At 32.5% G+C, this 13,184-nt stretch overlaps 1 protein-coding gene across 4 annotated transcripts in view; it reads left to right on the forward strand.

The window, feature by feature from the left end:
• Positions 1–2,555: 2,555 nt before the first annotated feature.
• Positions 2,556–13,184, forward strand: part of LOC130448350 (mitochondrial Rho GTPase) — a 41,622-nt gene continuing 30,993 nt past the window's right edge. Inside the window, exons 1-4 of one of the 4 annotated variants that reach the window (XM_056785677.1) lie at positions 2,556–2,887; positions 3,046–3,230; positions 6,667–6,899; positions 10,578–10,730. In XM_056785677.1, coding sequence (XP_056641655.1) covers positions 3,062–3,230; positions 6,667–6,899; positions 10,578–10,730 — 555 coding nt within the window. In that variant the 5' untranslated portion in view covers positions 2,556–2,887; positions 3,046–3,061. The remainder of the gene's footprint in view (positions 2,888–3,045; positions 3,231–6,666; positions 6,900–10,577; positions 10,731–13,184) is intronic. The other 3 variants (XM_056785676.1, XM_056785679.1, XM_056785678.1) reach the window with 3 other exon arrangements.

The raw sequence follows: 13,184 nt of genomic DNA on the forward strand, positions 1-13,184 counted from the left end.
ACGAGTTGCCACATTTTTTATGGTTTTTTTGACTTTAAAAACTATGTATTCCCTTATAAAAGTTGGTTTTTAATTTATCAAGCATTTTGTGCACGAAACGCTCATGAGTGACATACAAGAATTGTTGGAAGAAACTTCGGTTTTTGTGTCAAGTGTCAAATTTTAAAACATGCCACAATTCAAGTTGTAAAGACTATAAAGTGTGTTCTTCCCAAGGGCTCATTTTCGACTCGTTTTGCGCATCTCTCAAGAGCCAATGAGAATTCGCTCGCAAATTGGCGTGTCGTTTTGGGAGCGAATTCTCATTGGCTGCTTCCCAGCTGGTGCGGAATACCACACCTTGTAGTCTTTACTTCATGACACAAATTATTTATTTGTTGCCGTGTCTGAAATATAAGGTACTGAATTAATTGAATACAAATTGGGAATACTATGGAAGCACTTATAACTATACGTTTTAATCTTCTAAATGTTCTTGATTTTGATCTCTTCTGTTTTAAAATTAGTTTTTTTTAATGATTTTTATCTTTCTTTTAAAAAATTATGAAAAACTAATTTTAAAACAGAAGAGACGAAAAATCAAGAACATTTAGAATAATAAACATATATAAAAGGTCTTAGAAATAAGAAATTAAAGAAATTTGTACGTTTTATTATATATAATCTTCTTGGGGCCTTTTATACTCTTCTTCATTAAGTAATAATGCATATTCCAAGTTCATTTCTGTATCCAATAATGTAAGAGAATAATGTTTTGAATACTACTGTCCACAATCTAAATAAATTTGAAATAAACGCCTAACTAACCTCAATCTTACAGTTTGGGTTTGAAACGTCATTTTAAAACTCTTGAAGCCCAAACATTTATGTGGCGTGAGTGCATTCCATTAAGCACTCACGACAATCACGACCACAATCTTTCCCGTCCCACTTTGTCCAGAACGTTATAAGTACTTTTGAAGCATTCTTCGTGCAGAAGATATTTTGATTTTACTTTAATGTAAATCAGTTAACCGCTCCATAAAAAAATTCAATTACTTACAAATTATAACATAATCCCTTAAAGCTTTTGCTTTATTTTTTCTGTTTTGTCATTGGTTAATATTTATCTCGTGTTTCTGATTATAACGCTCTGGACTAAGTGGAACGGGAAAGATCGGGGTCGTGAGTGCTGAGTGGAATGAACCCTGGGTGCTCAAATTGTGCAAGCGGAGAGCGACAGGTTGTCTACTATTAATTCTTATGAACAGTCTGATGTTTATTGACGTTTGCATTACAGGTTTCGGCTGATCAACATCCAAATAGCTTTTTGTTTTTAAACTTCAGTGCAAAATCTGCGCAAGTAGGTAAATCGTTGATAACTGCTCAATAACATTTGATAAACATCTAGAATATACTATAAACTAAATAAATATCTTGGAAGAATTAATGTACAAAAAAGTAGATCATGTTTTGAATCGAAAATTGAATGGGACGCACAGATACTGTGATAAAAATCTTGATGTTGAGCGTTTGCTCTCAAGACTTTTTTGTGTTCTGTGTCCTGTTAGCTAGTGACAGGTATATATGGAAAAAGAGGGTATTTTGGTTGCTTTATTGAACTTGACAAATGTTACATTAAGCGGTAAATGTGGAGATACTTTGTCTAGCTCCTTCTCAAGGAATTGCGAGGTGTATTTATCACTCACCCACTTTTGTATTTATATACAAATTGTCATCTTAATTCAAAACGAAATTGTAGAGAATAATTCATGCAGTTCCAATTAATTTTTCTTATCTTAATAAACAAATTCAATCATTTTTCTCCTAAGAAAGGTTACAACTTGACGTTTGATCACAGAACACAGTTGATTTAACAAATTTCACTTCCACGTCCGCTACAGAACGTGTTGAATTTGTAGCGTATGTGTCGCCGACCGATTCCGCTAAGTTTCCTAAATTTTCATTCATCTATTCATTATCGGTTTTGTTTTCCCGCTAATTCAATTAGGTTTAAATTTTTGTATTATGGTATTTAATTAAATTTAGTATTAATATATTTATTCAAATTACTTATAGAATTGTTATTTACTCAAATATCTCATCCTCTTCACTCAATCTGTCGGTTGTTTCTGTTTGCCACCATTTATTTGAAATATAAAAATTTGAAATTAACTCATTCCAGTCCATATATTCTATTCTCCGAAAAAAAAAAAACAAAAACAAATAAAATTGAGTATCGTCAATTGTGACTTCATGGAGTTTAAGATGTTTTATTTTTAAGAGAGCGGTGCCTATTCCTATAGTTCTCAAATTATTATAACCATCGAGCTAGCGATGATCTCTCTCTATGGTTTTGTCACTTATTTTGACTTAACGTCTACTAATATCAAAAATTTTTTTTGTTAAAATTCAGAACTAACAATAGTTCTGAAAAAAGAATATTAAAATAAATACAAATTAATATATAGATATTTAAAATCAGGAATATATTAAATAATGAATTATAACAAAAATATATTTTAAATTTATTAAGTCTATTTTAAGTTTTCTATTTTTGGAATCGATTTTAGTACCAAACTGCGCGGGAGCCCAATGTAGTGCTGCTCTTTTACTATATCTGAATTTCCAAGTAGGAGGTTAATTCATAAGGTAAACGCAGCGCGAATTTTGTGTACATATTAAACATATTCATTTTTGAGTTAAAATACGTCAAGTGTCACGTGCAAAATTTTGGCACGCGCTCGTTCGTTTTTGACATTGGTAATGCGAAATTCATAGAATCTAATAAAACAGAATTAATTTTTGTTGTTATTGTATAATAGTGCAATGTGGTATTTTAAACGGATTATGCAGTTAACGGTATTAAATCCGTGGGAAAGTTCATTTTAGTTATTCATTGAAACAGGTAGGCACCGCAACCATTTTTCGTATTTACTAGTATATACACATTCACACATTATTCCCATGAACAGTAATAATAGACACCTATATTTATCTCGCCTTATCAACCATGTTTACTTTGTAGGCGAAAAATTGTAACCTAACTTTTAAAATGTTTTGTAGACCTTTACCAAATAAAATGGTAGTTAAAACCCCTCAAAAACGTTCGGTCCGAATTTTATTAGTAGGTGATAATGGAGTTGGTAAAACCTCTCTAATTTTATCACTAGTAAGTGAAGAATTTCCTGAAAATGTTCCTGCAAAAGCTGAAGAAATTACTATACCAGCCGATGTCACTCCAGAACAAGGTAAATAATAACTTCAATTAGTATTAATTTATTCATACCAACAAAAAATATTACATATATACAAATTCATATTATATTTCTAAAAATATATTAACAAGATTTAGTTGAATTAATTTGTCTGATTATTATGTATATAAAAATAACTATGATGTAATTGTTATCACAATATTTATAAATCAAACAAACTTTAGGCACTTAATATCATGGTGTTGATTTTCTGTTATAAACTATCTTTGTTAACATGAAATTATTTCCAATATTTTGAAGTTTGAAGGCAAATTTCCTCCTTATTACATATAAACAGAAACTCAAATTTTGAAAATAATAGATAATGATGAAAGGTAGATTTACATATATAAAATACGTTGGCAAAATTGATTTCAGTATTAATAACAGAAACAAATTAAATTCACAAAAATTGTCTAAATATATATAGTTGTAAAAATTGAGTGAAATTGATGAAATGATTTATTTTTCCTCAAAACATTGTGTCTCTTATTAATTTTTAATGTTAATGTGTGGGCTGATGCATTGTCTTGATGAAACAACACTTAACCAAATGCGGCCTTTTGGCTTTATCTCTTTGCTCAAACGTTGCAATAAGTCCACATAATATTCGTCGTAGATTGTTTTTTCTTTTTCTAGATAGTCATTGAAAATTATCCCACGTACATTCCAAAAATCCGACCTTGCTTGCATATGGAACGGTCTTTGCCTTCTTTGAAGCCTGTTCTCCCTTTTCAGTCCATTGTTTTAATTACTCTTTTGTTTTGGGTATGAAGTGATGAACCCACGTTTCATATATGGTTAAGAAACAGCGCACAAATTTCTGATAATTCAGGTTTAATCAAAAAAATATTTATTACAAATTATTACCCACAATTTCTGCAAACACATTAACATAAAATCAATGTTGATTCTTTGCTTGACGAATTATTTAATTGTTTAATTCTGACCGGAAAGCGTTCAGTATATGACCTTTTGGCTTCTGATGAATTACCAGAAGTCAAACCATACATCAAATGCATATCGGCATATTCACTAAAGGTAAATTCTACCATATTGAAACTTTAAATACGATGCGGTAATTATGAACTACTAGATGAAAAATATTTATTTAATCTCCTTCAAGTTTTTCCTTATGCCAGTAATATGATCTTCGATAGTATGTATATTTATTGCTTGTTGTATGTCTGATTATATTTTAATACCTCCTGTGAGGTATTAAGTAAATAAATAATTCCAATTTATGATAATTTTCTTCAGAATGTCTCTTTTTTCGTGAACGGTTTCCTTGGCATGTACTGGGTGTCCCAATAAGAATGGCTCTCGGCCATATCTTGGGAACAAAAGTGACCTCGAGAAAAACCTGGAAACTATTTACAGAGTTGTAGGTCCACCGCCAGAGGGCGTAATTAAATAACAAAAATTATAAAATGAATAATTTACAAATTTTGCCCAATTAAGATGCATTTAAACTATGATTATCGTATTCTTCAAGAAATTCAGCGTATATTTGATCTTACAAGTTTTAGTCTATCTCTTCAAATAAGAGGTGGGGGGAAGCGGGAACTTTATTATGATAAAAGGCCTGTAAGTCCAGTTCTACTTAACCTATCTATGCAAACTTAGTCTTTTTGAAGAGAGCTTCTTTCTACCAATGTAACAGTTATAATTTCGAAACAACCTAATGAGTAACGTATTTTTTTTAAATCTAGCTATCCTTGAAAAATGTTAAATGGAAACATGCAGTTTTAATTAAGGAATATAAAAGTAGATCAAACTAGCAACAGAATAGCGAAATCTGCATGTCGATATCTTTTTCGTTTTAAGAGATATCTTAAGAAATGTTTAAATTTTAAGCATTTTCCTTCAAACATAAATTACTCCGGGTTGACTGAACGGATTTTAACATTTTTTGACTCCCCAAAATTGTCTTTCCTTGTTTTATTAGTAATAGTTCCAATTATTATGTCAATATTACTTATGCTGTCACCAGGATTATTCTGTGACCAATAGTGCATATTATGCCGGTTAACCGTACCATCACTACTAAATGTAGCTTCGTCTGACCACAAAATACGTGACAGTAATTGAGGGTCGTCATATACCAGATGTAGTAACCAGTTGCAATAATCCAACCTTATGTCGTAATCATGATCAACCAATTGTTGATGCAGTACTATATATGGATGAAATCTAAAAGAAATATAATGTCCTATTAAATATTTTTCCGGAATGATAAATAAATTATTATGTTAACATATAACTATAACCACAAATAATATTATGCGGGTATATTTTGTTTAAGAAACATATCTTTTTACTTCATAATTTACCTGTGTCCTGTCAAAATACGTTGAATGGTGGTTCTGCTTATTCCCAAGTCTCTACTTATTGCTCTTATTCTTAAATGCGGTTTAAATTGCACATATGCCAAAACATTTATTGTGTTTTCCTCTGAACGACCGTGTCTTCTAAATACAGGAAGATTTACATTTCCAGTCGTTCTTAAATGGTGTATGAGTCGACGAAAAACTCTGCTACCGGGATGACGTCTTTGGGGATATTGTATGGCATATACCCTAGCCACAACAGTTGCATTTCTCAAACATTCAAAGTAAATGCCTATCATATCAAATGCTTCTTCGTTTGTAAGAATCATCTTAGATATAACTTTTAAGTAACTTTTATATCGAATTTAATGCACACAAATCGCAATAACAACTCTGTAAATAGTTTCCAGGTTTTTCTCGAGGTCACTTTTGATATACATTTTTTTCCCGAAACTGTACTATAAACGGTTCCCGAGATATGGCCGAGAGCCATTCTTATTGGGACACCCGGTACAACGATGTAATAATCTACATATCTCCTAAACCATAAATCCATAGATCCATGTCGCGATCTCATAGACGTCTTTTGAAATACCGCGATTGAATTTTCTCAGCATTCCTTTGCAACAATCGACACTTGCTTATTTTCGAGCAATTGTCAAATTATGTGGTAGCCAACGCGAACAAATATTTTTGACAGCTAAATATTCATGCAATATGAAGTGGTACTAATGCCCAAGTATTCCTCAATTCCGGTTTTGGACGACCTTCACGAAATTCATCCTTAGCGAAGTGGGAACACGATTGAGTTCAAAAAATCAACAAAATACGATGGCTCCAGATGGTAACTCATCCTCAAAAGTTGAAACAAGTTGATTGGCACACTGTTGTTGGTTTAATCCATGTCGAAAGTTATAGTATCTGTAAACAACACGTTCTGAGTACGTTCACCATTAAAAATGTCAAACTTTATAATGTCAATGTCAGATGTGTAATATTCATATCAGTGTTGACCTATCTCAAAACTTAGTAACACCCCTTGTATTTCATACAATTAACGTCAAGCTAAAGTTATGTTATTATTAATTGGCGTTTTTTAGTTCCAACCAATATTGTGGACTATTGTTCTGCCGAGCAGGGAGAGTCTGAATTGAATGAACAAATCAGAAGAGCGAGCGTCGTATGTATCGTTTATGCTGTCGACGATGATGATTCCATTGAAAGGATTACATCATATTGGATGCCCTTGATAAGACAAAACCACCCAGATTCTTCATGTCCTGTTGTATTAGTGGGCAACAAGATTGACTTAGTAGAGTACTCCACAATTGATGTAAGTTTATTAATATATTTTTTTCAATTTTTATGCAGAAATAAAAATTATACTTTAGGTAGTAAATAAATAAAAAATTTTTGAAAAATCAGATTAAAATTTTGAATTATTATTTGTTTGAATGTATTTTTAAAGTTTTTTTTTTATAAAATTCTTCAAGTGATTGGGAAGCTAGTAGGTTCATAATAAAGTAATGATTAAAAAAATGGTTTTTAATGAATTTGTTAGTTAGCTTACTTACTATTACGTAGTGTGGTCCATAAGATCTTGGCCTCATATAGTAAACAGAGTGCGTTTGCAAAAATTTTTAAGCACGCCTCAGTATTGTGAAAAATAATAATAAATAAACAAGTTTAGTTACTTCTTACTAATAACGTTTACTATACTATATATACTATAAGTTAACTATATAGGCAGCATTTATAGTGCACCAATGTTCGTCAAATCTTCATATTTTTCGCTCCAACTTGGCAACGTCACGATTTATGGGAAAAACAGGGCTAGATGCAGAATTTTACGCTAAATTCGATGGTAAACAAATATACAGGGTGTCCTATTTAAAAAAACTTTACTTCTTATTGTCACGCATAGGCTGAACACCCTATATACCTCAAAATATTTTAGAAATGTGTATCTGTGCAAATATAACAACTTTTTAATTCTGATCCACACTTTAAAATATTTGATTGTGTTTTGATCTTTTCGAACTAATTGTTACCATATACATTGTTTTATGTGATTCGTTGGAATAGGAACATTTTGTTTAGATTTTTTATGGACGTATGTGTACACAGTGGTATAACGAAGTTCACATAACTATAATAAAATAGTGCAGCATTTTTCTAGAAATTTATTGTTTACTAGCTGACCCGACAGACGCTGTCCTGTCTTAACGATGAATATTGAATTCGCATTGGTTTTGGAATATATCGGTAAAGCCTTTTAAAAGTTATTCCAAAAATACCACATTTAAGAAAATCGTATTTTTTTGAGATTTTGAGATTTTGAGAAATTCTATTCAAAATCTAAATTTGCTGGGAGAATAGTTTGTTCTACCTACATTTTGTGCATTTACATCAGCATTGATGTCATTCTGTGGATAAATGTATTCTTCAGAACGCAGTTTTGCTTGGTTCATTCTGATAAATGTAAATTGCTCAGTTTCAACTTTCACGTACATATCCACCGCATATTGGTGGAAAAGCGATCGTGAATAATGTAACCAATTCGTTATGCTGATAAAAAATGTTTGGAGTTGTTCCACAATTGGTTGTGTACAACGCTGTGGGCACAATTCGGCGTTGACAATAAGGAAAATGTGAAATGATATACGAGGATGTATTGATATCTAGTTAGCCTAGACCAGTACCATGCATAAACAAAATATTGTGTTATCATAGCAACGAACAATAACTTATTAGAAGTGTCAGTGTAAAGTTTGATATCAAAAAAGTGAACCAGAATTACACAGTAAGTTAAAAAAAAAGATGTCCACCGAAATTGTGAAAATCGAAAAATTGGAGTATCGAGCCATCATCAAGTACCTGTATTTAAAAGGGTTAAGAGGTAAGCAGATTTACAGATATGCTTAATACCCTTGGTGATCATTGTCCTTCGTATGCGACCGTGAAAAATTGAGCTGCAAGCTTCAAAACAGGTAAATTTTCCATTGAAGATAATGACCGATCGGGAAGGCCAGTTTCTGTGTCAGTCGGTAAAACGGATATCTGAAGAACTGAATAATTCATACGAATGTGTTCATCATATAGTTCACATCAAATTGCTGCAAAATGGATCCCCAAATGTTTGAATGTTGACCAAAAGCGTGCAAGGGTAGAAGTATCGCGTTAGATCTATGCTCGATTTGAAAAAAAATGTAGACTTCTTGAACCGAATTGTTACTATGGATGAGAATTGGGTACATTTCTACGATCCAGAAACGAAGCAACAATCGATGGAATGGCGACATTCTGGTTCTCCAAGACCTAAGAAGGTTTGTGTCCAAAAATCTGCAGGAAAAGTTTTTGTTTCAGTTTTTTGGGATTGCCTTGGTATAATTATGATTAATTTTTTGGATAAGGGTAGAACAATAAATGGAGATTACTATTCGATATTACTGACTACTCTACGGGGAAAAATTAAAGAGAAAAGACGCGGAAAGCTATCCAAAGTTGTTTTCTTTTTGCAGGACAATGCCCCTGCACACAAATCTCATGTTGCCATTCAAAAAATTCGTGATTTAGAGTTTGAATTACTAGAACACCCCCCTTTATTCACCAGATTTGGCTCCGTCGACTATCATCTCTTTCCTCAACTGAAAAAAAGGAGGTAATAAAAACTATGGAGGTCTGGTTTGCAGAACAAGAAGAAAAATTTTTTTTAAAGGTCTACTATGACATTGAAATTTTGTTTGGTTCTATAGTAGGCTAAGAATTTTTCAATATATCCTCGTATTTGACTCTGAATCATGAATGTTGGTATAAAATTTTCTTGAATAACTTTTGTTGCACTAAATGACCTCATTTGAAAACAATTATTGCATTGCTGGATATGAGTTAAGAAATTTTTAGAATCTGGCCCATTTCCGAAAACCAATAAATGTAATGGTTCTAGTGGCGGTATCAATGTCGTCAATTTGACTTGACCGTTCGCTCAATACAATCAATGAGCTTCATTTTTAAACTTAAATGTTTTGTAATATTGGTATACAACGTTCATTGGTCCAATAGCAACGATTTTCTGTGAACTGTATTCGATTTCTACGTTATAATTGAATGCAGCTCGATAGGGGTTAAACGCGATATTTCTATGTTGTTGATTTCGATTCCATCGATTCTGTTCAACTTCATTCCGCGCTTCGCGTTATTCGTCAGATTCACTTGCTCTTGAATATCTTTAACTCGCAGCATTGCGAGTTCTGCGACTCAAGTTTGTACGTTTAATTGCAGGCATTTTTAAAAACGAAAATTCAACTGTAAATTAAAGAAAGTATATCACTTGTGATGTTAGTAACGTTCATATTAGTCTATCCAAACTTACCAAAACTTCATATTAAATTGAACTTTTAACTCTTTGATGATATTTGGAGCACGCATTCTGTCAAACTTACATTAAAAAAGTTTTTATTGTCCAAAGCCCTAAGGTTAGGTTAGGCTAGGTTGTCCTGAAATACTGAAAAATCTTATTGTATGAAAGGTTATAATTATCTATACGTATGGTCGTTAGAGTCACATCGTTACAAAATAAAATACGTAATTTGATATCTTAATTGAACTTAAGTGTTCAGGGACAGCCGGAATCAATCAATCATCTGTGATGTGGGTCCCTAATAGGATCGTGTACCATAAATATAAATGAATACAATAAACCTTCAATTTAAGTAGCTAAATTTATGATTATCCACAGTCACATTAATATAAGTCAAAACTTTGGTAAATCGAGAGGATACGTAGGGTAAAAATAAGGAACGTTTTTGTGACCTTCAACTAAATTACTAACAGATCACAATGGTTCGCACCGGGGGTGTGTTAATTTACACACAAGAGATTTATCACTGTCTGGACTAATTTGTGCAATGTTTTTAAATTTAAATAATTTTAAATGGAAAATTATGCGCAAAGCTCGTTGCGCTATCTAATATTTTAGTTTATTAACATCTATTACACTATTTTGTTTCAGGGTATCTTTGAAATAATGGAAGACTTTTCAGAAATCGAAACGTGTATAGAATGCTCTGCCAAAACTTTGAAAAATATTTCGGAGATGTTTTATTATGCACAAAAAGCCGTACTTCATCCAACTGCTCCAATTTATTCTGTGGAAAAAGCTGATGTAAGTAAACTGAAATACATATTTAAATATGATATAATTACCTTTCAGTTTATATTAATTTAATTTGGTAAATTTAGATATGGAAGAAATTGTCTGAAAAATTATTATTCCGTAAATTCTAATTTAATTAGCAGATATGGCTCAGTTTAATATTTTCAAAGAAAACTGATTTAAATGATTTGTCTTTATGGGAAAATAGTTGATACACAGTAGAACTGCTCTGAATTCGTTGGCATAGAGACTCATCCATAACCTTTAGTCACCTGGTGGATGAAGAAGAAAACAGGAATGCATGGATCCGAGTATATAGCTGCAGACAAGATAAAACCTTTATAGGTGAGATAAACCTCTTTGACTGGGTGGCAAAAATATTGGATCTAAGTAGATGGAAGAAAAATATTCTGATAAACATAATTGCTGGATAGGACTAATACTATTTACATCTTCTGTATCCGCCAAATTTTTGGATTGCTTTTAAGCCAGCGACGTCCGAAGTTTTTCCTAATTTGTAACGCTCTTTCGTCGCTACGTGACAGTTTGACGCCAAAGCTCAGGTTTCGGATTGAATCAGGCACCAGTTTTTTATAGTGGTATGCTCCACTTGCTCTAAACAGCGTCATTGAAAAAAAATAAAATACGCAAGGGGTCGGTATGGTGATGACAAATACGCTGAAGCTAGTTGAACAGATTTTACTTCCCATCCTGGTTTGGTAACGTGGGTATTTGCTGCTAGTGTTACTTATGAAGCTTTTAAGGTACGGAGTCGTATAACAAAGCGAAACAACGATTAAAACAACTTCCTTGATTTAAAACTATAATAAAAATAAACTATACATGAAAATACATCAAGAAGAACAAAGTTGGAAAAAGCAACGTTAATAAAAGCGTAAACTCTACTGTTGTAATGTATCTTTGGGCTCACCAATGATGGTTGACCATATTGTTTGTATTAGAACTACTTTGGTTTAAACTATATATTAAACAATAAAATAATTAGTTAAACTTGGTTTCAATAATCCGACGACCATTCTCGACGAATATTAGACTATTAAAGACCTCTTATCTGTTTACAGACCGCTTTTAAATACTAAAATCATATTGTACTTTAATGGAACTTCAAGTGTCTAAGGAACACTTGGAGTTAAATTATGATGTGGGTCCCCATTAGGATCGCGTACCATAAATCTAACTGAATAAAATAATCTTTAAGTTAGCTTCGTATCACCCAACCAGATAATTAACAGATCCTAATGGTTCCCATCTGGATGTTAGTCAATTTACAGAGAAGAGGTTGTATCTGAGTTACATTCTTGCAATGATTTTAAATTTAAATAATTTAAAATAGGAAATTATTATGTTAAAACATTTATTACTGCCTAATAACTGCTAAGTGAGGCACCAACGGTTACTAAACGGTGCGAAAAAGCGAAAGCGGCTGAGTGGAATAAGCGGGGTTAGCATCTACAACATGTGTAGAAAATGTGTGCCAAAGAATATTTCGATATTCGAAGTGGTTCACAAGTTACGGCCCTGGTACGGAGCAGGTATACGGAGCGCGATCCTAAAGCCGAACGGCGCTGATATTGTATTGATATCCTTAAATCTAATTGCTACCTGAACCTTTTGTGAATTAGGCGCAAGTAAAGGAGAGTCGAGACCGTTGACAGATGCTTTAGAATATTGACTAAGACGCCGTGAAGCGTCGGTTAGTTCAGTTCTGCTGTGGCAGTTGCGAAGCGTACTATATGATGAAAGTTTTAGTGTAAATCACATGCGCGAACTTTCAAACACATTTGTCTCGAAACGGTGACTAAGATATTCCAAAATCTATTAGATCGATCTTGTTCAAATTTATACACCATCTTTAATATGTTATAAGCTAGCGATTGAACGCTAGCGAATAAACATTGTATGTATTTAAATACTATATACTACACTTAACTAATGTTTAATAAGCCACTTATCACTATCACTTAACTAACTTGAATAATTTATTTAAATGACTTTGCTAATTATTTCTGTTCACTACGACTATTTATTATATGCTGAACTTAACTGCGCTACAAAACTCCTTATACAGGGTGATTCGGAATAGCACTCCAATCTCTCGGAAAATGATACTATAGGTAACACTCAAAAAACGCTTCGTAAGCGAGTTATAGTGAGCGATAGATTACGCCCGGATTCCATCAATAATAGGAAGCCATATTGAATGTCTCGGGTGTGAAATTGTCATGTAAATTTGTATGATTAATACGTATTTTGACCTGAAAATTTGAATAAAATGGGTCTCAGATCTGCAACTGCAATAGTTTTTACGTTATCTGGTCATCGTCCAGCAATTTTCTTATTTGTGGCCCAATAGAAATACTCTTTTTATCGATAGCCTTTACAAAGTTTTTCATCACTCCAAGTTTAATGTGAAGGGGGGGCAGAAGGACATTTTTGGACTCT

Source organism: Diorhabda sublineata, chromosome 8 (assembly GCF_026230105.1).
Source record: "Diorhabda sublineata isolate icDioSubl1.1 chromosome 8, icDioSubl1.1, whole genome shotgun sequence".
NCBI classification, from domain to species: Eukaryota; Metazoa; Arthropoda; class Insecta; order Coleoptera; family Chrysomelidae; genus Diorhabda; species Diorhabda sublineata.